This window comes from Pseudoliparis swirei, chromosome 5 (assembly GCF_029220125.1).
Source record: "Pseudoliparis swirei isolate HS2019 ecotype Mariana Trench chromosome 5, NWPU_hadal_v1, whole genome shotgun sequence".
NCBI lineage: Eukaryota > Metazoa > Chordata > Actinopteri > Perciformes > Liparidae > Pseudoliparis > Pseudoliparis swirei.
The window spans coordinates 15,060,533-15,082,895 of NC_079392.1; the positions used below are offsets into that span (position 1 = coordinate 15,060,533).

The 22,363-nt window shown below is 41.6% G+C and overlaps 2 protein-coding genes across 14 annotated transcripts in view; one reads left to right on the forward strand and one right to left on the reverse strand.

Moving 5' to 3' along the window:
• mcf2l2 (MCF.2 cell line derived transforming sequence-like 2) overlaps window positions 1-22,363 on the forward strand; it is a 101,243-nt gene that overhangs the window by 25,482 nt on the left and 53,398 nt on the right. For all 11 annotated transcript variants that reach the window (XM_056413860.1, XM_056413856.1, XM_056413859.1 and 8 more), the window contains exon 16: window positions 21,076-21,142. In XM_056413860.1, coding sequence (XP_056269835.1) covers window positions 21,076-21,142 — 67 coding nt within the window. The remainder of the gene's footprint in view (window positions 1-21,075; window positions 21,143-22,363) is intronic.
• LOC130193436 (lactosylceramide 1,3-N-acetyl-beta-D-glucosaminyltransferase A-like) lies at window positions 64-13,322 on the reverse strand. 3 transcript variants are annotated; one of them, XM_056413870.1, is made up of 3 exons: window positions 13,203-13,322; window positions 5,256-5,396; window positions 64-4,587 (listed from the first exon to the last, which is right to left on the reverse strand). In XM_056413870.1, the coding sequence occupies exon 3, from the start codon at window positions 4,109-4,111 to the stop codon at window positions 2,915-2,917; it is 1,197 nt and encodes a 398-aa protein (XP_056269845.1). In that variant the 5' UTR covers window positions 4,112-4,587; window positions 5,256-5,396; window positions 13,203-13,322; the 3' UTR covers window positions 64-2,914. The 3 variants fall into 3 exon arrangements, with proteins under 3 accessions (XP_056269845.1, XP_056269843.1, XP_056269844.1); XM_056413868.1 differs by having other exon boundaries at window positions 13,121-13,322; XM_056413869.1 differs by lacking the exon at window positions 13,203-13,322 and adding an exon at window positions 9,911-9,986.

Below are 22,363 nucleotides of genomic sequence, written 5' to 3' on the forward strand. Positions count from 1 at the left end.
GAATAACATTTAGAATTAGAGAATCCATCGCACAAGGCTACGTGCATAGAAACTGAACGGTCGCATGTTGAGGAGTTCTGTTTAATATGCAGGATATGAGAGACATGAGAATGCATTCAAAGGTCCAAGAGGGTCTAACACTCCAAATGAAATTGAAAAAACAACATTACGAACAGTCTTTTCTGAAAGATAAGCAACATAAGTAAGAAGGAAAAAGGTTTCCCCGGCTTGTGTTATTTCCTGGGTAATAGTTAGTGTGTCATGACATCCTTCGGACTTGAACTGTTTCAACAATACAATTGTGTATTGCACTGAGCCAAATGAAAGAAGAGAGGCACTGTTGGATTGAGTTGGTTGGTGCATGTTTTGTTTCATTTCCTCACATGTAAACATCCTCTTTTTTCTTCTTTTGCTAAATCCTGTCTTCCTGGCATGTACACGTAAAAAAAGAATCAGATGACCTGCTGACATTTTGGATTGGTCACATGGGCTGTTTTGAAAGACACTGACAAATTACAGATTTCTTCAAAGAATTATTTTCCAGGTTCACGTCTGGCTCAGTGGCTAGCAGGTCCGTCCTTCAATTAGAGGAGCTGCGGTTCAAACCTATGTTGAGGCGTCCTTGAGCAAGACATTTAACCCCAAATTGTTCGTCGTAGTCTTTGGTGTATTATTGTAAGTGGCTTTGGATAAAAGCATAAGCTGAATGAAATGTAAAATAATTGAATGAAAGTTCATCAAGGTTTGGTCGACATAAACAAAATAATAACAACTAACCAGTATTCTAGTATATATCACAATACATCACGAGTTGAATACATTCCCTTTTCTCATAGGGATAGGGTATGCTTCTGTATTTAAACCCAATGTGCTCCCCCGGCAGTAAAAAGGTTCATTCTAAGCTCATGACGCGAGATGATATTCACGCTCGAAGTGATTCAGCATGTCCAATTGTTTTTTAATGTAAAAACCACAGCGTAACAGGATGCAGTGAGAAAAGAGGAAGCACAATCTCAAATGAGTCTTAGCAGGATGAATTCTCTCCTAAGATAGGAAGGCATACTTGTTACAAATTTAGCATAGTAAATCAGAAATCTGCTTTTAGATAGAGGACCTTCATATTAGTGAAGCATGGCAGAGTGAGTTTAATACATGTCTACTGGTGCAGCCCACCTTGTCCTAGTTTACATGTTTGTGCTGCATTATAAATCATGTGCAAGAGAACAGCTTGACTTATAATCTACTCCAAAGCAGTGGCTTGTCAACCTTGAAACAAAGCAATGTCAACTTGAGACCCGGTGTCCCAGCTTCTGTTGTTTATTTTGTAGAGGATACATATCTTTTACACCCATGCTATCGTCTTTCTTCTTTTATGATTTATCCTTCCTGACCCCCAGCTTGGGAACCACAGCTCTAAAACTTTAAATCTAAGGGTGCAGGTGTCACAAGCCCCTTACAGAGGCAATGGAAAGAGGTACAATGCAACAGCACACAAGTAAATGAGGCTAATTAACCAGACTTGTACCGTAGGGCAATTCACTCATCTGGCATCATTTAGCTCAGTCTGGCCGGATGCAGCTTTCTTCCTACTGGCTGGTGTCTCAATAACAAATGTCTGAGGCACCTCGTCAGCCTGATCAGAGTGAGTCAGTCACAGCAGAGTTCAAGGATCCAAGAATAGACCGGCATATCTACCAGTTAGTCACCGCACACAAGACAATGCTAACATCACATGATGCAGAACATTTCATATAGAACACATCTGTTCTTCATTCGGTGTCTATTTGCATTATGCAATTCAAACTTATGATTCATGCCATTACCAATGAAATTATCACTAGATAAACACCTTGTTTTGGTCTGTGAAATTTCAAAGTACTATAACAATAAAATGTAGTATCTTAGAGTCCACTGTAACATCTTCAAATGTCTTGTTTTGTCCAAAACATTAAAAAATGATATTCACTTTGAATGTAAACATATAAATATCAGCAAATTACAAAACAAAATTTGTTGCCATCTGTTTGAAACTGTCACAAGTTCACACAGGTAAGCTCACGTGCAGAAGAACTGTTGGACTCTGGGTTTGAGGAACAAATGTTTTTACTTAAAACCAGACTGGTCATGAGCGAATTGACACGAGGGGCAAAACACACAACCATCTGGCAGGGAACAAAGCAAAGACTGGGAGAATATATAAGGTGGGGAAACACAGGTGTGCAACATCAGACAGTAACGAGACAAGAGTGGCTGAGGGCAGGTGCAGGGAATTAAACAATTAAGACAGAGAAGACAGAACACAGGAGAAACAGAACAGGGTGTTACAGAAATATGACAAAGAAATGATCAATTATCAAGGTGGTTGCAACTCTCTTTTAATTAAGTAATTGATTAATCAGCTAATTGGTACAGCTTTAATGACATCCACAAAATAAAATATTTACTGTACTTGAACATTTTTGCATTCAGATTGAGAAACTGGAACATATATGCAGAACATTAATCTTTGTCAACTGCCTCAGACACCAGACGTCATCATATGTAACAGTTAGTTTAGATGTTATTTCAGACGGGGCTGAAGCCTTTCACAAGCTGCCAAGAGAATAACAGTGTGGAGCTCTGAATGTGTGCACACAGAGACAAAAAGCCTTCATGTAAACAGAAGCGGGACATGTTCAACCAATCTTTTCTCTCTAGCTTAAACAAAGTGAAAATCCGGTTGATGACTGAAGAACAACCAAGTGCATTGGTTTGCTTAACAGAACCGCTTACGTCTTTATTCACACGAGAGCAAATACCAAGTATAGCCAGCAAACAGGGGAAGAGGAAAACCATGGCAGGCTGTTTGATTTAGGTAGCATCATTTGTTATTGTGGTACATTCAGCATCCAGCAGTACGTCACCTGAAGACAACTCATGTGAAAGCGGCCATACAGGAGTAGGTGTTCTGGTAATAAGGCAGACACAGCAGCGCCACTCTCACTGATGTGCAGTAAATATTATTTATCAATCCTCGGGAGTTACCAGAGACTGTCGGGTCTGTTGCGGCCTGCCATAGTGAGCGCACATCCGTGGCGTGGCCGTGTGACGTGATCATGTGATTATAGATGCAAGGGTGGTACGGAGTCTTGCCCTCCCCTGAAAAGTAGACATGCTCCTGGGGAGAGACCCCCATGGTCTTAGCACAAATCCCCATGAAGACGTCATCGATGTACATGGAGGAGTTCAGCAACAGAGTTGCAAGGTAGATCTTGGCGGCCACATCCGCTGAGACCACATAGCCCGCTCCAGCAGTGTAGTCTGGGTAGGCGGGCCAGGGGTACAGATCATGGGGAACGTGGTATTTGCTCTCTTTACGGCGAACTGGAGGGGCTCCTCTGTGCACATGTCCCACCCACAGGTCTTTGGCCATTGATTGACTATGCAGGAGCTCCTGCAGGTACTTCACCAAATTTGGCATGTGGACGAAGATGTCATCATCCGCAGACATGAGGAAGCGTGCCTGACGGCAGTACTTGTAGCCCCAGCGGAACTGCAGGATCAGTTTGGAAGTCAGGTTGTGGAAGGTGTCCAAGAAGTTCTGCTGGATCAGGTCGCCGTAGGCCTGGTCCTCCTGCAGCAGCGCACTCTGCACCCTGGATCTCCACCCGACGTCCGGGTGCACGCCGAGGGCAAACACCAGCCTCACGCTCGCCCCCAGTTCGGACCAAACGAAGCTCTCGTTGCCCCACGTGTCCCTGATGGCCTGCCGGCGCTCAAAGTTCTCCGGCGAGGATTTTACAAAAAGCAGCAGGAGGACATCATCCCGGCTTTTCCCGTCTCCGCCGCCACCTCCACATTTGCCCGGGTGGTTCATGAGGTACGGATAGTTCCCCAACCCACTGTCCACATCATAATAACCGTCCTTGTTGTGACGGCTGGAGCTGAGGGCGTAGGAGGAATTGAGAAAGTCGTAGCTGTTGACCAGGTAGCGGTAGGTGTAGGATCTCATGTGGCTGACCACATGGTGGTCCAGCTCCTCCCAGCAGACCATCACCACACACAGAACCAGACCTGTGGTCAGCAGCTGCATGCACTGGCACTTGCGGATGCGACGGAAGTTCATGAACATGGCGACTACCGCTTATTTCTGCCGATCTCCCAACACTGACGGCGCGTATCTTCCGTCTCTCTTCTTTTTCTAAATATGTAAGCTATTTCATCGCTGCCTCCCGTCACTCCCAAACTTGACTTCACTTCTCATCTCACCCATCTAACCTTCTTCCTTATTATATATTATATTGTCTCGCCTCATATGTGTCCTTTTGTCCTATCGACTGGCTTCTCCTTCTTTTGATGTTGTCAAGTCCAGTAGGCCTTCGTCAGGCTCATCAGCATTCATACTTGTTGTGTTATTGATCTTCTAAAGCTCCGCTCCCTCATAGTGATCAGGCCCCAGGAAGCTCCAGGTAGAGCCGAGTGTCCCTCGTTCAGCTTAAACCATTCCAGATGGTCCTACGTACTTCCCTCCGAAGAACTCCTGGTTATTTCACCGCTCTCCTCCTCTTGGCTACTGTTGCATCAGCGCGTCATTGAAACACACGGCACCTGAACAAGAGAGACAAGATCATAATTGATGAAGAGCAGATTTCGAATGTTTGGGCGATGCATTAAAGCTAGAATAACAATGAGTTGAGTCATTCATCACATGTATTGACAACTTTTTTTTAAAATAAATGTATTTGTTTGTTTACGTCGTTCATCACACACATATTCCAGACACTTTCTGGTTCCAGCCTCTTATTGTGAAGAGTTGCTGCTTTCCTCTGTTTTATCTTTGTAAATGCTTCTTTCTTTGGCCAGTTGGGACAAAACACAACATCTGAAGAAGTCTGGAAAATCAAAACTCAAAAATATATTCAATTCATTCTAAAAAAATATATTTTTTAGCAAATGCCACACGCACACACCACACAAACACACGCACGATCAAATATTGCTGAATGTGTTTGCGATAGAATCAAACCACGAATGTGCTGCCTCCCCGCTGCCACGGTGCTCATGCTGTAGCTACCCCGGTGAGCTCACGGTGGACGCCTGCGGGCACGTAGCACATGTTGAACAACCCCAGCAGAAGGTCGCATGGAGCGGCCGGTCCGCTGCATGCCCGCAGTCCGGTGCGCCGGCCTCATTTAAGAGGCGACTGCAGTCTCTCGGACACCGGAACAAACGCGCCCGTCACGGAAACCGAAGTTCCCTGGGAATGAGTTACTTACCGGAGATTTATACCGTAACAACACGGACGGGGCGGCCGACTTGTCGAGTGAACTCCGGAGCAGTTGGGGAGCGGCGGTCCAACATCACCGGGACTTGCTCAGGAAGCGTCACCACGTGGTATTTGCGCACAGCTGAGCCATCTGGAAATTTAAGTTTGTCTATCGTCAATATATTAGTTTCTCCAACATTTCTGTGACGATTTAATCATATACAATATATTATGATATTGCAATGGCATTTGTAGAGGGACTTACATGTTTCACTAGATGCTGTTTTTATTGTGTTTACAATCTCTATTAATAATGTTCATAAAATATATGTAGGCCTAAGGCATGTATCCCAATAACAATTAAAAGAAACTATCTGTCAGATGATGTTTTACAAGCAGTGCCTACAATTCAGAACCTTCATAGCCAATGAAAATGATATATTTGTAGTACACTGGGGCAATATTTATACCTGAATGTGAGTTGTGAATGGAAAAATGTAGATATCAATTTAGCCTAACTCATTTAACTTTCTGTGACATTGTTGTTGTTCCCAAAGTGTGGAGTGACAGAACAAGTTTAGTTATTGTGAAATAGTTTGGATTGCTTGATGGGTACCAGGCAACAGCTAGAGAGTTATAAGTGTGCTGCCATGTTTAATGTGAGGATTCCTGGCTTTACAAGGCCACGAGTAGTCCCTGAACACTCCACATCAACCTACTGGGACACTGAGGGCTGCAGGAGACACAGAGGACACAGAGGACACAGGGGACACAGAGCCTTAGGACCACCTGGGACAAGAGTTTTGACAGATTTCCTGCGTCGCAGTGACGTTGCTTAGTCTAGAAAAGCTCCTGAATGAGTGCAGCACAGTTGATGATGTTCAATAACTAACACTGGGTGTTCACACTGTTTGCCACACATCACTAATTGTCCACTAGACTGTAGAGCATTGATCTATTAATCATTAAATTATACGTGTATAGCCCTATATCACAAATGTGCCTCAGGGGGCTTTACAACCAGAAATAAGCATCAGGGAGAGCAACAGAGGAGGACCCCTCGATCAGGATGGACAGAAGCAATAGATGCCACATTTCAGAATGAACAACATTATAACACTATACACCATTCCAAAATCTATATTCATCTTAATTTACTTTAATATATTTGTTTCAAGGATGTCATATTGTGTACCAGTATGACATCACTTTATGTGTAAAGGAGAGGCTTCTCTGATTAAAGGAAACCGTTAACTCTTATATTCATACCCGGAAACGACACACACACACACACACACACACACACACACACACACACTGGCTGAGAGTTAAACCAATAGTTCTGTCTCAGTTGGTTTCCCCACTAGATGTGCGTGCTGTGGCAGGTATCTGTACACCTGTCTTCTGCACACTATAGCGAGGTACAAGTCATAGAATTGAATGAAAGCTCGGTCCGAAGCCAGTTATACTGTCACTCTGTATGTTGCTGTACAACTAAAATAAGCATAAACGTCCATGCTCGGGGACCACCGTTCAGATGACTCTTCTTACATTGCTGACCACAGCAGATTGCTTCATCAGCGGGGCCTCTTGCACATGACCGTTCACAAAGTGCCAGAGTATGGCGTCCTGTTTGCAAGGGTCCCCCCGGGGTCTTCCCCATTTCCTGTGGAATCTGTGAGTTTAACCTGCCTTTTCCTACCATTGTTGGACGGAGTATTACTCACAGAGCATATAGGAACATCGTGAAGAACCGACCCTACTGATCTCTAAAGCTGGGTGCGTTGGTACGTGTACCACTGGTCAAGGGGCTGTTTGATGAGTCGGGAGGGAGAAGAGGTTTTTTTGATGTGATTTAAAACACACTGTAAGAGTAAAGAATTAGTAAACAACTACATTTACTCAGCTGTAGCGAGTTAATTCTGACTTTTCTGTGGTTTGCACTCATGAACCATGGGGTGTTCTGAACAACAAGCTACTGCATCCTGTTATCCTGGAGAAACGAGATCAATTTGTAATTATGTTTGATACAAACTTCTATCTTTTTACCGATTAGGTATTATCCTGAACATGTTCAGCCTGAACTGGGACCAAATCCGGGAAAGGGGAGAGTAGAAAAAAGACCAACCCCTTTGTAGGAAATGTGTATATTGTAAACACCCACAAACAGCCGACCCACCCCTCCGGCTAAATGCTGTTAACTCTGCTGAGGACGCTGTGAATGTAAGCGCCGACCCAGCACAAAGACCCATAGTAGAGGGGCTTCAGCCCAGCAGAGCCCCTGAGCAGGGAAGCTGCTGACGCCTGTGCAATGCTGCCACACAATAGGCCGAAACACATATTTCCACAGCAGCATGTTTTGACTGACCACTGGGTGCAACCAACAACAGTGCACTCTCACAACACATTCAGGATAATCGTACCATGAGATGATTCACTTTTGGAAAGAGTTTAGAGTTAGCTTCTGTTCAGACTGAAGTGAAGGAGCGTTTCTGTTTCCTTTGACTAGAATAGGATGGGGCCATCTACATGCTGGACCTCACACACACTTCTTAGTGCGCTTGGCTTTACAGCTGCTGTTTCAGACACTCAACATCTGGAGTTACTTCACATGCATGTGATCAGCTGATTAAGACATAAAGGTCATGAAATGTATTCGGAAAGTTTCTAGGAATGAGGCATTCACTTGTCATGTCACATAAAAAAAAATACAAGTATAGATTGTGGATTCAGACCCTGGTATTCCTTGGTATTTTAATCAACTTAAATGTGTGGTATGGCCCACTGCTACTTAGTTTAAATTAATGAAACACATGAAAAAAACCAAACATTTTGCCACCAACATAAACTGTCATTACTGTATACGCTGCGTTAACTATATGTGTCCACACACTTTGTTCTTCAGACATTACTGCAGTGAAATCATCCTCAATTGGTAAACCTTATTTATAACCACTTCCTGTAGTAGGAATAGTTCAGTTTCTCAATCAAATACGTTAAGACGCCACACAGTACACCCCATCGTCATTCCTAAATACATAATAATTTTTGTCAATGACTACCAAAATGATATAAATATAACTGCAATCACAGTTTTTAACATGCAGTTATGTTTTGAAACTGAACTTTCTGGTTGTCTTCAGGAAAAGGTACTGGTTTGGGTTAAAGTACGTTGAGTAAGTTCAAATATGTCGGCGTTGTCTTGGTTTGAGGCATTCGGCACCTCATAGGATGCTGCTTCACAAGGATAATTATCTGTTGGCTGTACATTATTGGTCAACTTTTAAATGTCTATGCAGGCTCTAGCACCGACAGCCAAAGGCTGTGGCGCCTCCATTTCTTTCCCAGGAATTCCTGAGAGCTTTTCAGTGTTTAGCTGAAAAATGGATGAACAATTGTATGATTAATCTATTGGTTCATCTTCTCGTGCTCACTTGTAGGTAATCAAGTGTGCCGTGAGTGGTTTGTTTCTTCTTTTGACTTTCCAAGGCCAGAAGAGAACAATATGAGCTCATGTGGTATCGACCAAGTAAGAACTGCTTTGTGAATCTTGAGAGTGATATCATACGGTCAGTTAGATGCACAAGCTAATGGATATCAAAGCTCAGGTGTTGATATTTGACACGAGCAGATCAATGTGTGAGAAGCTCAGGTTACCCAACCAACGTGTGCTTTTACAGCTGGCTATGCAGATGAGTTCACCTTCAAACATTTAACTTGCAGGAACTGGAATTCTCTAAAGAGCTCTTAAGTCTGTTATTACAAACCTTGCTTCACTTGTAAATGAGCAGCTTTGAATGTAAGCAAAGCAAAATTTGCATTTGTATGTTGGAGGCGAGAGAACAGATTGCATCTCCTTTCATCAAGCCATCGTGCTGTGTGACATACTTACATAGTTTTAGGTCTCTACATTTTCAGAGGTATTGCTCGTTGAAATTAAATATTGCAGGAATGCAGGATATTCCTGTTATTTAGGCTGTGGCCACAGGTGCTGATTCAATATGAGTGTAATCACACAGTCTGGAATCTCAAGAATTACTCTATTTTTATTTGTTATTTATCTTGTATTCAGTTATATCATTGTACATTTGCTGAGATCCGGTTGTGTCACTACAAGCTCCAGAAACAAAAGCAGTCCGGTCATCCGACAGTTTGGAAAGAAGACAATTATCGAACACACTTTATCGTGAGTGCTGCAGTAATGTCGCCAACATCCCCCTGTACAGGACACCTGTTTGGGTGCACACTAGAGACCCTGGAGGTCCAAGCTGAACCAAGAAGTCGCTCTGTGAACTCTGGCGAATGTTTGGGTGATATTTTACTGTCAGACCTCTTTAGTTTACAACCGGTTTGATCATCTGACTGCTCATGTTTCTAAACCCGTCACACTTTGTTGTAATATTGAAACCAAATCCCCTAATTTTAACAATGAACTTTGGTGAATTAAATGTTATGAAAGGTGATCGAACTGATGGACACAAGAGAAGGCCCTACTTAAACTGGTTCATCCAAGTCGGATTAATTTCCCTCATGTGATTTGTGACTTGTTGTGTTAGGATTAATGAAGTAACGATAGGGCTGTCAGATGCCCCGAAGCAGGTTTGCAAGGCAGCCGGACATATCAAATCAAGAATGTCAAATATCTGGTAATACCAAACACTGTACCTGACAGAGCAGTAGTTAAAGACAGCAGCTTTGTCAGTGGCTGTAGTTACGGGAGTCAAGGGGGAAGTCTGATTGCGTAGTAGGAAGTCTGCATAGGGAGACGTGTCTGGGAGTCAACCACAGGACTTTCACCCAGAGGACAGGTGTTTGTGACCTGCATCAAACAAAGAACTTATTTTAAGTTACATAACTATATTGCTTATGTACAGAGCTACCAACTCTCACGGTTTCGCCGTGTGACACACACTTTTGCATGTTTTCACACGCACTCACGCCACACAACCAATTTCTCACGGCAAAAGAAATTCTGATTTTGGGCCGAGGCGCGTTGGTTTCTTTTCAAACTCCGCGACGATAGATGGCGCTAAGGAGCGCATCTATAAACCTCTTCGCTGCATAGACATCTTATTTACCCCGCATTCCCGCCACACATCGTATTTCTCACGCTGAAAAAACTCTCGGCTATTTAATGTTTTAATGTGCCGCAGCGCGCCAACATGAGCTGGCCGCGCTGCCCTCACCGTGGAGGAATCAAGCGCTCCCCTGGAGTTCTGCTGTGAGGTGCCACTTATCAGCCAATCAAAAAAATAAATGGGCTCCACAACAGCCAATCAGAAAAAAAACCATATCTGTTGTATCTGGGTAAGATTTAATCCAGCAACCAATGAAAATAAAGCATCCTGGATAGATATGTAACTCTTGCCTGTCTTCAAAACTTGAGAGCCCTGTTAATGACATGCGGATCAATTAAGTTCTCACTCTCTTAAACTTTAAATCTTGAAATAATGTGTTGTGTTTGTGCGTGTGATTTTGTGTGGTGAATGTAAACTCAGCTGTCATAACAAGCAGCAGGAGAGCACCTTGTTAACCTCTTGGTATCCTGCATGCTCAAAACATCAGAGCATTGTTTGTTAAGGCTGCCCACATAGCATGTATCACTTTATTTGCAGGCCTAGGAAAAGGACCCTCTTAATTTTTTTCCAAACAGCACTTTGAACAAGTAAGTTGTATTCTAAAGAATTTAACATAAAGACAGGACATTTGTGCAATAGAATTAGGCATGTTTTTGTAAATGAGAGTAGTTATTAAAAAACATTTTAATTCTTTAAGGCAGCAAAGATGTCTCGTAAAAGACCTTTGCCAGGCCAGAATGCAGGGTACAACATGGGTACAACGCCAAATTAAATCAAATTTCCTGATATTTGAGCCACCAACGTGTGTGGCTGCGTGCGCGGCAACATTTTGGTCACCCCCGACAAAATCTCACTCCAAGGTTTTTTGAAAAGTTGGCAGCTCTGTATGTATTGTAGCTTTCTGATTTACGTTACTTAGGTATTGTTACATTACGGCGTCGCATATGTCGTGAGCCTACTTAACTATGGAACAAACATATACACTTTCCCTGTGAAAACGGAAGTTGATTTAGAAAAGACTATGTGTGCAGGTAACAAGTGAAAATTGACACCTATTTACTGTATTCTTCACTGGCTGCCAGACAATATTGGCATAGTGGCCATACTTGGTACTGCATAACCAATGATACACACTAGCCCAGGAGCTTTTTCCATACACAATAATTAGAAAAAGAATATATATTATGACTGTCACAAACACCTAAACAATACAATGTATCATAAGAATGTTCTCCTTTCGGTCCCATATATTTTGGAAAAACTAGAAAACTCATAGGATTCAATTATTTGATGCTATTTGTGTGTTTAGCAAGCTAACGGGAAGACAACTCTCAAACAGGATTGTTCTCCACTGACTTGGCTCCGGAAGGACTCGTTATGCATGTTTTATTGAACCGAAAGCAGCAGCTAACCACTTCTCTGTTGACTTGAAATGATGTACCTGGAGTGAATATGTCATTGGTACGGGCAAACTATCAACACATTCTCATACAACAATTTGTATGGTATATTAAACGTCTTTCATTTATGGTATTCGCTCAGTGCACATGCATAAGCCCTCATGGTTTGGGTAAAAAAACTAAAACATTTGTTGTGTAAAGAAAGTATTAATTAACAAAACTAAGGTAAAACACATTAAATGATTTAACGTGTGACCCAAACAGCAGTCTCCTAAGGGGAAAGTCCTGTGTTTGTTTGACTCAGACTTTAATAATCTTTATAATACGTGTAATACTTCCTTAGAGGCAGCGCTGCATGTATTGGCTTTTGATTACATGGGCTGTAGGGGACTAACAGGCATGTTTTTGTAGGAGTAAAAACAGTGCACGAGAACAGACAGAACATATGTAGTCAGTGATGGAGACAGCAGCTTTCGTACAATTGTGGTCCGATTCCAATTCAGAAGTAGTTCTCCCTACTCAACATGAGAGGAAGAGATCTGAATGCAGAACTTACATTCAAGCAGGAATAACTTTAGATTGACACGAGAAAGAAGAAGGAAGAGTGACAGACCTTCTTCATTCAGTCATCTTAAATACTCAAACAGAAACTGCATGTGATTTCAGATTGTGACACCAGTCATTCATTTCCTTTAAACCGTATGCTGACTTAATTTCTTTTCACTGATTCTTGGCTCTGACCTACAGCAAAAATGATGCATTCTGGAACTGGGTGGGAACCTGGCTATGTGGCAATTCTGTAGCCAGACCTTGATTTCCATATAATGTAGTCCAACTGGAAATGTGACCTTTTATTCAAAACTCAGAAATATGAAAGATTCCGAAACAACATTTTGAAAAACTGAAGAATGTATTCTACACTGAAACCAAAGATACTTATGCGAGAAACATATTCAAATGAATGTGATTACAGGGTAATTATGTATCTCTATTGCCGAGGTGGAAACACTTCAGAACTACTATGTTATATCACGATGTGACCTGTTATTTATTAAGGTGTATTTGTTCACATCCTGTTTGCTCTCTGTTGCTCTGCTCACCCGGCCGGCTCAGCCTGAGCCTGGTTCACCCCCTCGGTCTCACTGGAGCGCTGCCGTAGACTCTGGGTCTGGCTCGGCAGCCTCCCAACAGAGAGGAAGTGTGCTTTGAGTTCTCAGACTATTTACTTGTCTGACTTCATCACCTTGACACATCCAGCTTGTTTCCTCCCACTACCCCTCCCTAACTACTGCAAGCTGACACCTTTAGCCTGGAACACTTGAAGGTATTATCGACTTAATTTAGAGCACCCTTCAGCACACACACACACACACACACACACGGTGCTCCTGACTTACCAGGCTGTTTTAGAGTCCACTTCATGTGTGACGTCAAGTACAGATATACCCTTCTCCTCTGGTGTCTGTCTGTGACACTCACTTTCTCTGCCTCACTCTTTCCGTCTGCTCCTCTCGTTCCTTCACCAGCTCCGCTTTCTGATTTTCCTCTCCTCCTCTTTTTCCTCTCACTTCTCGTCCTGTCCGATGCAGTACAGGCAGCTCAGCTGAGGATTGCCCCGAAGGTCCCAGTGTGTGCGCTGTGTGAGAGAGACACTGTCTGTGTGTCGTAAAGGGGGAGGAACCACATGTTCACACACACACACACACACACACACACACACACACACACACTTAGTTGGGATAACTTGATTAAATATGTGCACGTCTGTCTGATGTACAAAATCATACATGGATTGACCTCTCCTCCTCTCAAACAATTTGTCACCACACGAACTGGATATCGGCTCACAAGAGGTGCAGCAAGAGGGGATTGTATCGTCCCTCTCAGGAAAAGTGCTTTTAGTCATGCTGCTTTCTCAGTACAAGCAGCAGTTCACTGGAACTACATTCCAGGATCTATCAGAGAGCTACAATCATTCAACTCTTTTAAAGCAGAAACAAAGAAATGGTACATTACTACCCAGCTCTGTCAGCACTAGACTGTAACTACCTCCTCCATCTGTCCAGGTTGGACTTTCATTTTGTCTGTCTGTCAGTTGTTGTCTGTCTGTTGTCCGGTCTCTGTATGTCTTGACTTGCTGGTCGGTCGTTTACTCCACCTGCGTGTCTTCTCTTGTCGTTCACCTGTTTGCAGTTGTATGTCACATTTAGTCTGTAAGCTTTTATGTTGTATCTCTGACATTATGTTTTTATTCTGTCCATTTTAACATTGTTCTCCCCTATTTTATTTGCTTTATCTGTAGATTGTATTTGCAATCTTATGTTTTTAGGTTTGTTCTTAACATCAGCAACATTGGGACTACAGATGAAAAATAGCCTCTTGGCTAACTCTGGCACATTTACTGCAATGTTTTTATCAATGTGCACTGTCCCTTATTAAATAAACCATTTAAATAAATAAGCTGCAAAGAAACACCACACAGTAGCCTGGTGTATTACACTTCAGGAAACACAGTCCCAAATATGATAAATAAAAGTTAGCCAGTACTTGTCCCCACACTGAATGTAACCATCCTGCAGCCAGGACCGACACACAAACCATCCAGACTGAAACCCAAATGGCACTTTCTCTCAAGGAAGAGATACATGTGGCCCTCTGCAGCTGATACAAGTCATGTCATGTATACCAGTTACGTAACACACAGACTTATTTGATTAAAAAAACCACTATTTTTAACCCCAAACTAAATATTTTCTCAAGCCTAAATTGCATAAGTAAACCTATAAAGAAAGTAAACCTATGTTGGAAGTTTGTTTTGAAAATATATAAGTGTCACTCCAAGCAAAGTTGTGATTGAGCAAGTCTCAAAGTCATGAGAAGAAAACTAAAAGGTTGGAATCGTCATGTTTGTAGATATGGAGGTATAAAGTAGTCCACCTATTATCATATGGGAGCTCGGGCTGGATATCGTTTGAAATTTCACGACACTATTACAAATATGAGAGCGTACTGATCATTGATCAGTTGCAGTACTGATTATAAAAGGATGATTTTAATGATTTATGATGTAAGCACATTGTATATGAACAAAAGAAGCCAATATTTTAACATCTTCTCTAAACTGGCACTTTGCCAAATTCACTGATGCGTAACAGTGGCCACCAGTCGCAATTAGAGAATATAATAAATGATAAAATATAGTGCAACAGGAGCACGAGTAGAAAGGAGTCAATAAGAAACCGAAGTAACTAGATCAGTTTCACAGTATATCGACTGTATCTCTAACATTACCCATTAGCGGCCAGTCTTATAAAACCAAGTGTGGCGAGTCTGTAGCTGCAATCATCATCAGATATTACAGTTTCCTGTCACTATTGATCTTAGTAATGTTCCACACGTGTATATGTGGATCCATGTCCTCAGCTGCATCAGCTGATGCACACATCATGTGCAGTAAACCTAATTATGGCTGTACGTCGACAGGAGGATGAGTCTGTGTCTGTGTGTATGAGCATGTGCGTGAAATTGTACAAATCAGAGCCGGCACATTTGTACACAGTCAGCTAATCAGCGCAAAAGAAGAGCAAACTGTGTTCCTGTACTTGTGCACATTCTTAGTCCTAACGAGGTTCCAGAGTCGTGGTCTGGCTCTTGCTTTTGCTTTTACAGGCTTTTGCCAAAGCACAACCGTTTCCTCCACTTCCTGTACACTCAAAGAAATAACTTGGAGTATTTACTTAATAAAATCCTCGAACAATTTGCACTAACACTAACTAAGTAACTTTTACTGTTGAAGGATTAAGTAAATCCTACTAGACAGTGTTAAGTATAACATACTTAATTTTAGAGTAATTGTTACTTAATTATGCTTAAACATAACTAATATTTATTTAGCTAATTAAGTAAAGTCTACTTAACTTTTTCACAAACAGTAATTTCAATGTTATGAAATTATTAAGTAAAATCTATCATTTAGAGTTATGAATTAACTAAGTAGATTTTATGATACTTTTTCATTTGCAATTACTTAATTGTATGATATTACATTACTTATTATAATTATGTATATTTTCTTAATACTCTATTGATGAATGTTAATCTTTATACATCACAAATCACAGCCACAATGCAATTCAAAATATTTATTTTGTTAGCAAATAAAAGATTCAATTTTATAAAAACTCTTGTTTTTCTTAAATAAAAATTCAGTGTCAAGAAATTCCCACTTAGGATAATAAAGAAAAATAAAATACAAATATATAAACATTATTTGTTTTAATCTGCAATCAACTGACAGAACAGGTGCCTAACTTGACACAACACCAACATGTCCATGTTGAAACAGCTGCTGAACATTGCCAGTCTGTGTACATTTATGCAACCCTGCATCACAAAAATTACATTCCCCCAGACCTAAAATGCAATTTGCAGTTACGTTTGACTGAAACGTATTTCTCTCCAAATTACGTTTGACTGAAACGTATTTCTCTCCAGATTACGTTTGTATTTGACGTATTATAATTACAAATACGTCTCTAATCAACGTATCTTTGCCGTTTGTTCTCTCTTTTCTACAATGCTGTTATGAATTGGAAAAAGCGTCCTCTAGTCTTATTTATTATGATTGTATATGTTGTTTCGCCTGCGTATTCTGACAGCAATAAGCGTTGTAACGGATCATATGAATTGGCGTGAAGATTTACTGCTGGTGACGCTCCTTTATTTTCTTTATTTAGGTGACAATACATTAATTAAAACTCGTAAACTATCACCACCTCATCACCACCTTAACAGAGCCTCATACGGGTCCAATCAACTATTAAACTTTTTTATAAAATGCGCATCTGTCCATAATCTATACCATAAAGTTCGCATTTTAACCTAAAACAAAGTGCGCTTCCTTTTAACCTTTCAAAATAAATGTCAGATTTATCTGTTAAGCGGAAGTAGTATAAAATGTCTATATTTATTCAAACAATACAATATAAAAGGCATACATCAAAATCAATAAGGAACATGCTAAACAGTCAAACAACTCAAAACAATAAACCCTTCATGGGGTTATTTACAGGCGTGTTTACTTCTCATCAAACAAAAAGAGCAGGTATCCGGAAAAATCTGGGAAATGTTAATCAAACATGATTTACCCTTCAACTTCCACTGATATGCATGCAAAGTAATGCATCGCTTCACACACACACACACACACACACACACACGCTGACAGAAACACAGACACTCACATACGTACACACAGGCAGAGACACACACATACTCACACACACAGACACACTCTCATACGCACACACTCTTACACACGCACACACAGAATGACAGACGCACACACACAGACACACACTCAGACACACACATTAGCTAACACTGCGCTGTCATAGCTAGCATGTTTCAGTCTTATTTCAGTATGTTCAAACAATGTACCTAGCGTTACTAACATGAAGCCGGTGTTACAGTTCAACCTGAGACCCTGTTAACTGGCGACCTTCGGTCGAATGCGTCTGTTGTCGTAGTTACGGCAGATGTTGATAATAGCAAGAGAACACGCAGCTGTCCTCGCGAATGCCGCATTGTTTAGTTCTACAGTTCAATGAGAAACCTTCTCGTGTCGTGTCTGGTCTGAACATACCGGAGGAGACGATGGAGAAGAGAAAGCGTCGCGTGTTGTTTATGGGTTGAAACAGGAAGTTAGCAAACTGCCCTTCCTTTGAAATACATTTGGTCAAATAAATAAACACTTAATCAACATACAATTGAGAGTCTGTTTTGTGCAAACATGTATCACGTAGCATAACTCTGTCGTACAAAAACCACAACAACAAATATATATAATGATGTTACGGGATTCGAACTCATGTCTTTGGGAGGAAAAAAGTTTAACTGACGGGGATCTTACCACGAGGCCAAGATCGACACGATATAGAGCGTATTCACTCACGTGACCACAACAAACTCTGGCGGCCATGTTGGGGTCCCAACCACGGCATTGTTTTACTTGTTTGTATGCCGCTCTTCCCTTAGAAATGACCATTATATCCTGAAGGACACACAATTTCAGTTCAAAACGGTGTGCCTTGTGATTATGGTACTGTGCCTCATTGTTGGATGTGGGACTAATGATTCAGAATATGGGTTTATCAGCTCAACAAGACAGGCTATTACTTCAACTTGTCATGCATCTACTTCGGCTTCACTCGGCGTATGAGCGTTAGGACTGTTCTCATGTGTTTCTGTTGATACATCGGGTTGTGGGCACGTTTCCATTGACACTCGTCAATAATCTCTTTTTGCTTTTTCGCCGAGCGAAAATCAATGTTTCACTTGCGCAAAAGAAACTGTGGATGGAAGCTTGGGAGGAAGCCATGAACATGGCAACTCCGTCGGGCGATGTCTGCCTTTACTCTGTGATTCATTTCAAGGTAAAATAAAACACTGGCTACATGGGAACAGCACTCAGCACGGCCAGCCAGGCACTGCTGGTCCTGAATGAGCTGGAAGCGGCTTCATCCAGACACTCGTCCTGGAGGCGGAGCTGTGCGACGACGGATCATATATGAACCCAGACACGGGGCGATTGATGTGGTATTTCTACAACAAGTATAACGCAGAAATAGTTGTTAATGTCCCATGGTCGATAGCGGAAATGAAAACTGTTTGACAGGAATGTGACCGGCTATGTGCTGGTAACTAGGGGTAACTAGCGAATTAACCACAAAGTGTTGAGCGAGTAAAATCAGGTGAAAAAGCGTTGCAAATATTCAATTCCAACCGCTCAAATCTTTCTTTGGTAATGCAGAAGGACATGAGGTTGCTGGGCTCTCGCATAATCAAACAGCGGACACGATAGCCAGGTCAACTTCTTCTGACATTTAATAAGTGGGACCCCAAGATGGCGCGATTGAGATTCTGACGTCACGTGAATACGCTCTATACTCTGTTCGCACAATTAAATAACCTAGGGTGTAATGTTTGTATATTCATACATGTATGACCATTTCTGGCCTTATTGTCCACATTGTGTATGTTTACCTCATGACAACAACACAAATATTTCCTCATGAATGTGCAGCCCTTTAAAGATGTTTTGAATTGAAACAGCTGAATATTTGTTTGAGAAGCCATCACTATTGGAGAGTGCTCCTTCGTTCACGTCAACATGCTCCATGGTGGTCGGCAGTGTGTTGGTCACAAGTTGATCTGGTGGTTCTCTGCTTTTCGTGGTGACCAGTGACCGCAGTGCAGGTTATTTAATTGTGCGAACAGAGTATATCGTGTTGATCTTGGCCGAGTGGTAAGATCCCCGTCAGTTAAACTTTTTTCCTCCCAAAGACATGAGTTTGAATCCCGTAACATCATGATATATATTTTTTGATGTGGTTTTTGTACTACAGAGTTATGCTACGTGATACATGTTTGCACAAAACAGACTCCCAATTGTATGTTGATTAAGTGTTTATTTATTTGACCAAATGTATTTCAAAGGAAGGGCAGTTTGCTAACTTCCTGTTTCAACCCATAAACAACACGTGACGCTTCAAGTCGCTGGACGCTTTCTCTTCTCCATCGTCTCCTCCGGTATGTTCAGACCAGACACGACACGAGAAGGTTTCACATTGAACTGTAGAACTAAACAATGCGGCATTCGCGAGGACAGCTGCGTGTTCTCCTGCTATTATCAACATCTGCCGTAACTACGACAACAGACGCATTCGACCGAAGGTCGCCAGTTAACAGGGTCTCAGGTTGAACCGTAACACCGGCAGCTGTTGGAATATTGCGCCTCGCAAACGTCTTTCTCTCTCACACGCGCACAGACCATATATTTTCACAAGAGACGACTTACTGGGCGAAATCGCTGCTTTACGTTTACGTTAGCTATCAACTGCGACAGAGATTTAGCAAATTCTTAGAAGCCCACATAATTGTCCATCCTTTAAGATACACGATAACTACGGTAATGAAACTATGGAGAACCAGACGGCTAACATTAACACAGTTCTGTCATAGCTAGCATGTTTCAGTCTTATTTCAGGATGTTCAAACAATTTACTAACATAAAGCCGGCAGCTGTTGGCTTGGAAAGTTTTAATACTGGAAAATCTTGGAATATTGCGGCTCGCAAACGTCTTTCTCTCTCACACGCGTAACAAGGACCATATATTTTCAAAAACGTAGAGACGACTTACTTGTTCTGGCATGAAGCTCTCGTCCAAAGTTTCCTCCAACGTCTCGTCTCGTCGCGTTGCCGCCTTGAATGCGAATTGCGCGTGTCGATTGATTCAAACGCGATAGATGTTTAGATTAATTAAAATGTACTTATCAGCATGGACAGATACGGGAGTAAGAGACATGAAGCACAAAACATGACATGCCAAGACAAACATGATAGCTCCTCAAGAAGCCATATTGGGCAACGTGAACGTCGCTACCAGCTGGACGACGGACACAGGAGGAGGTGAAGAAATACAATGAGGATAAAAACAGGCACACTTACAAGGTTCATAGGGGCAACTTAATATTTAAACATGTTCTATTATATGTGATTCATATGATACAATGTTTATTATATGGTATTTATATATCATATTAAACTGAATATTATGATATATAGACTGAATTTCATGAATAAGATGTCCTTATTATGTCAGTGTTGGAATAAATGTTAAATATTTAACTACGAAGTAGAAATACGTGTTTGATATTTTTTTTTGCATTGATTCATACTGGGATGTTTGCTGAAATTGATTGGATCGCTCTACCAAAAACAAATTCCACCAGCCACCACTGAATACATGGATGCAATTACAGAGTAATAAAAAAAAAAGTGTAAGTAGTGTTCATCCTGAGTGACTCACCCAAGAGAGTTGTTGTTTTTAGCTCGTTTTTTATCAGAACTTGCCAAGTTGCTCTAACTTTAAGAGTGTATTGGCTGGAAGGTTGGAACCTAAATGAATGTGAGGTAAACTAGACTGATGCAAGGCAGCAGTGATGGTGTTGTTTCCATTACTTCTCCTCTTTCCACAGCAAAGTGCATTTTTCTATGGTAATGGTGCCATATTTGTCCGTTGGGACACACATCCTGATGAAGTCTGATCTTACTGCTCTTCCAAATACCCACAAAACACTCCTCAGAGTCATTGCTGTGGTGCCAACACTGAACATCATGGTTTCTGATTTATTAGTTTGTTTGTCAGCTTGCAAAGACATTCCATCAAAGTAAAAGTGCATGGATGAATAATTTAATGTTTTTTTGAGTGGAAATTCAGCTAGAAGGGTTTCATTGTGATTTTCTCTGCATGTGTTAGAAATCTCCCCGTTCTGTGCTCTTCCTCTGCAGACACATCATGACTGAGCTGATTGAAACCGAGAGGTTGTATGTGGAGGAACTCCAAAGTATCATGGAGGTACAGTATGTCTGCTGGTTCTAGAACGTTTCTATATTGCATCATGACTGACTTACATTCAAAAACAGATGTGATACTTAATTGTTTAGTTGAATTTGTATTAGTCTCAGTCCTTGATCTCTCTTTCATGCTGTTCTTCAATGTTTAACCTTAAATTCAACCGTTAAAGGACCATCTGGTAATTTACCACTTGGACATTGACTATTTACTAATATTCCCTAACTCTCTTTAGTTTCTAGCAATGAAAAACTCCCATTTAATATCTGTTCACTTTTGGTTTGACCACAACAGAATCTGACGAAATTGATAGCTTGTTCACTTTTGGTTTGACCACAACAGAATCTGACGAAATTGATAGCTTGTTCACATTGGTTTGGTTGTGTAACTTTTTTATTGGATCGATTTTAACGCAGTAGTAAAAATAAAACCCATGTTGTAATAAAACATTAATTAACTTCCTTTAAATTGCATTGACATCATAATTACCAGTCATATGTAATATTTTAAATGTTTGACTGACTGAGATCTAACTCTTCTTTGGGAGAGGACACACATCTGATGGAGATCTGCTCTTTACTTACTTCTAGTTATTCTCCTGTTGTTGAAGTCAAATTCAGCCTGATGGACATTAGAGCTGCAATGATTAGTTAATTCATCGATTAGTTGATCAACAGATAATTAATAGGCCACTACTTTGATACTGGTTTAACTGTTTATCATCCTTTGGTAAATGGGCCAATCTCCATGGGCACTGGACCCATCCTGAGTTATTAAGGAGCAGTGGGCTGCAGTGAAGCGCCCGGGGAGCAACTGGGGGTTCAGTGTTGTGCTCAAAGACACTTCAACATGCAACTAGCCGGAGAGTGTGCTTCGAACCGTGTACCTAGTGGTTACAGGAAGACCACTCTCCCCATAAGCTACAGCTGACTCCAAAATATATAACCGCAATAAAGGATTCTTCCCGGTCGGGGTCTTTGGTCTTCGGTCTCACACCTGCTGTGAGACGGTTCCGATCTCCTGTGTGGGCAGAGCAGAGGAGAGAGGTGAGAGGGTCCAGTAACCTCCGGTCTGTTGCGGCTCCTCTCCTGAGGTTCCATCGCTCCTTCTCGTGTCCTGTTCAGGCAGCTCTCTTCTCCCGATGCCTTCCAGTGCAGGGAAGATATAGGCTGTGTCTACTACCGGACACTTGAGCACTTCGAGCACTGACTTTCAGTGCTTCGG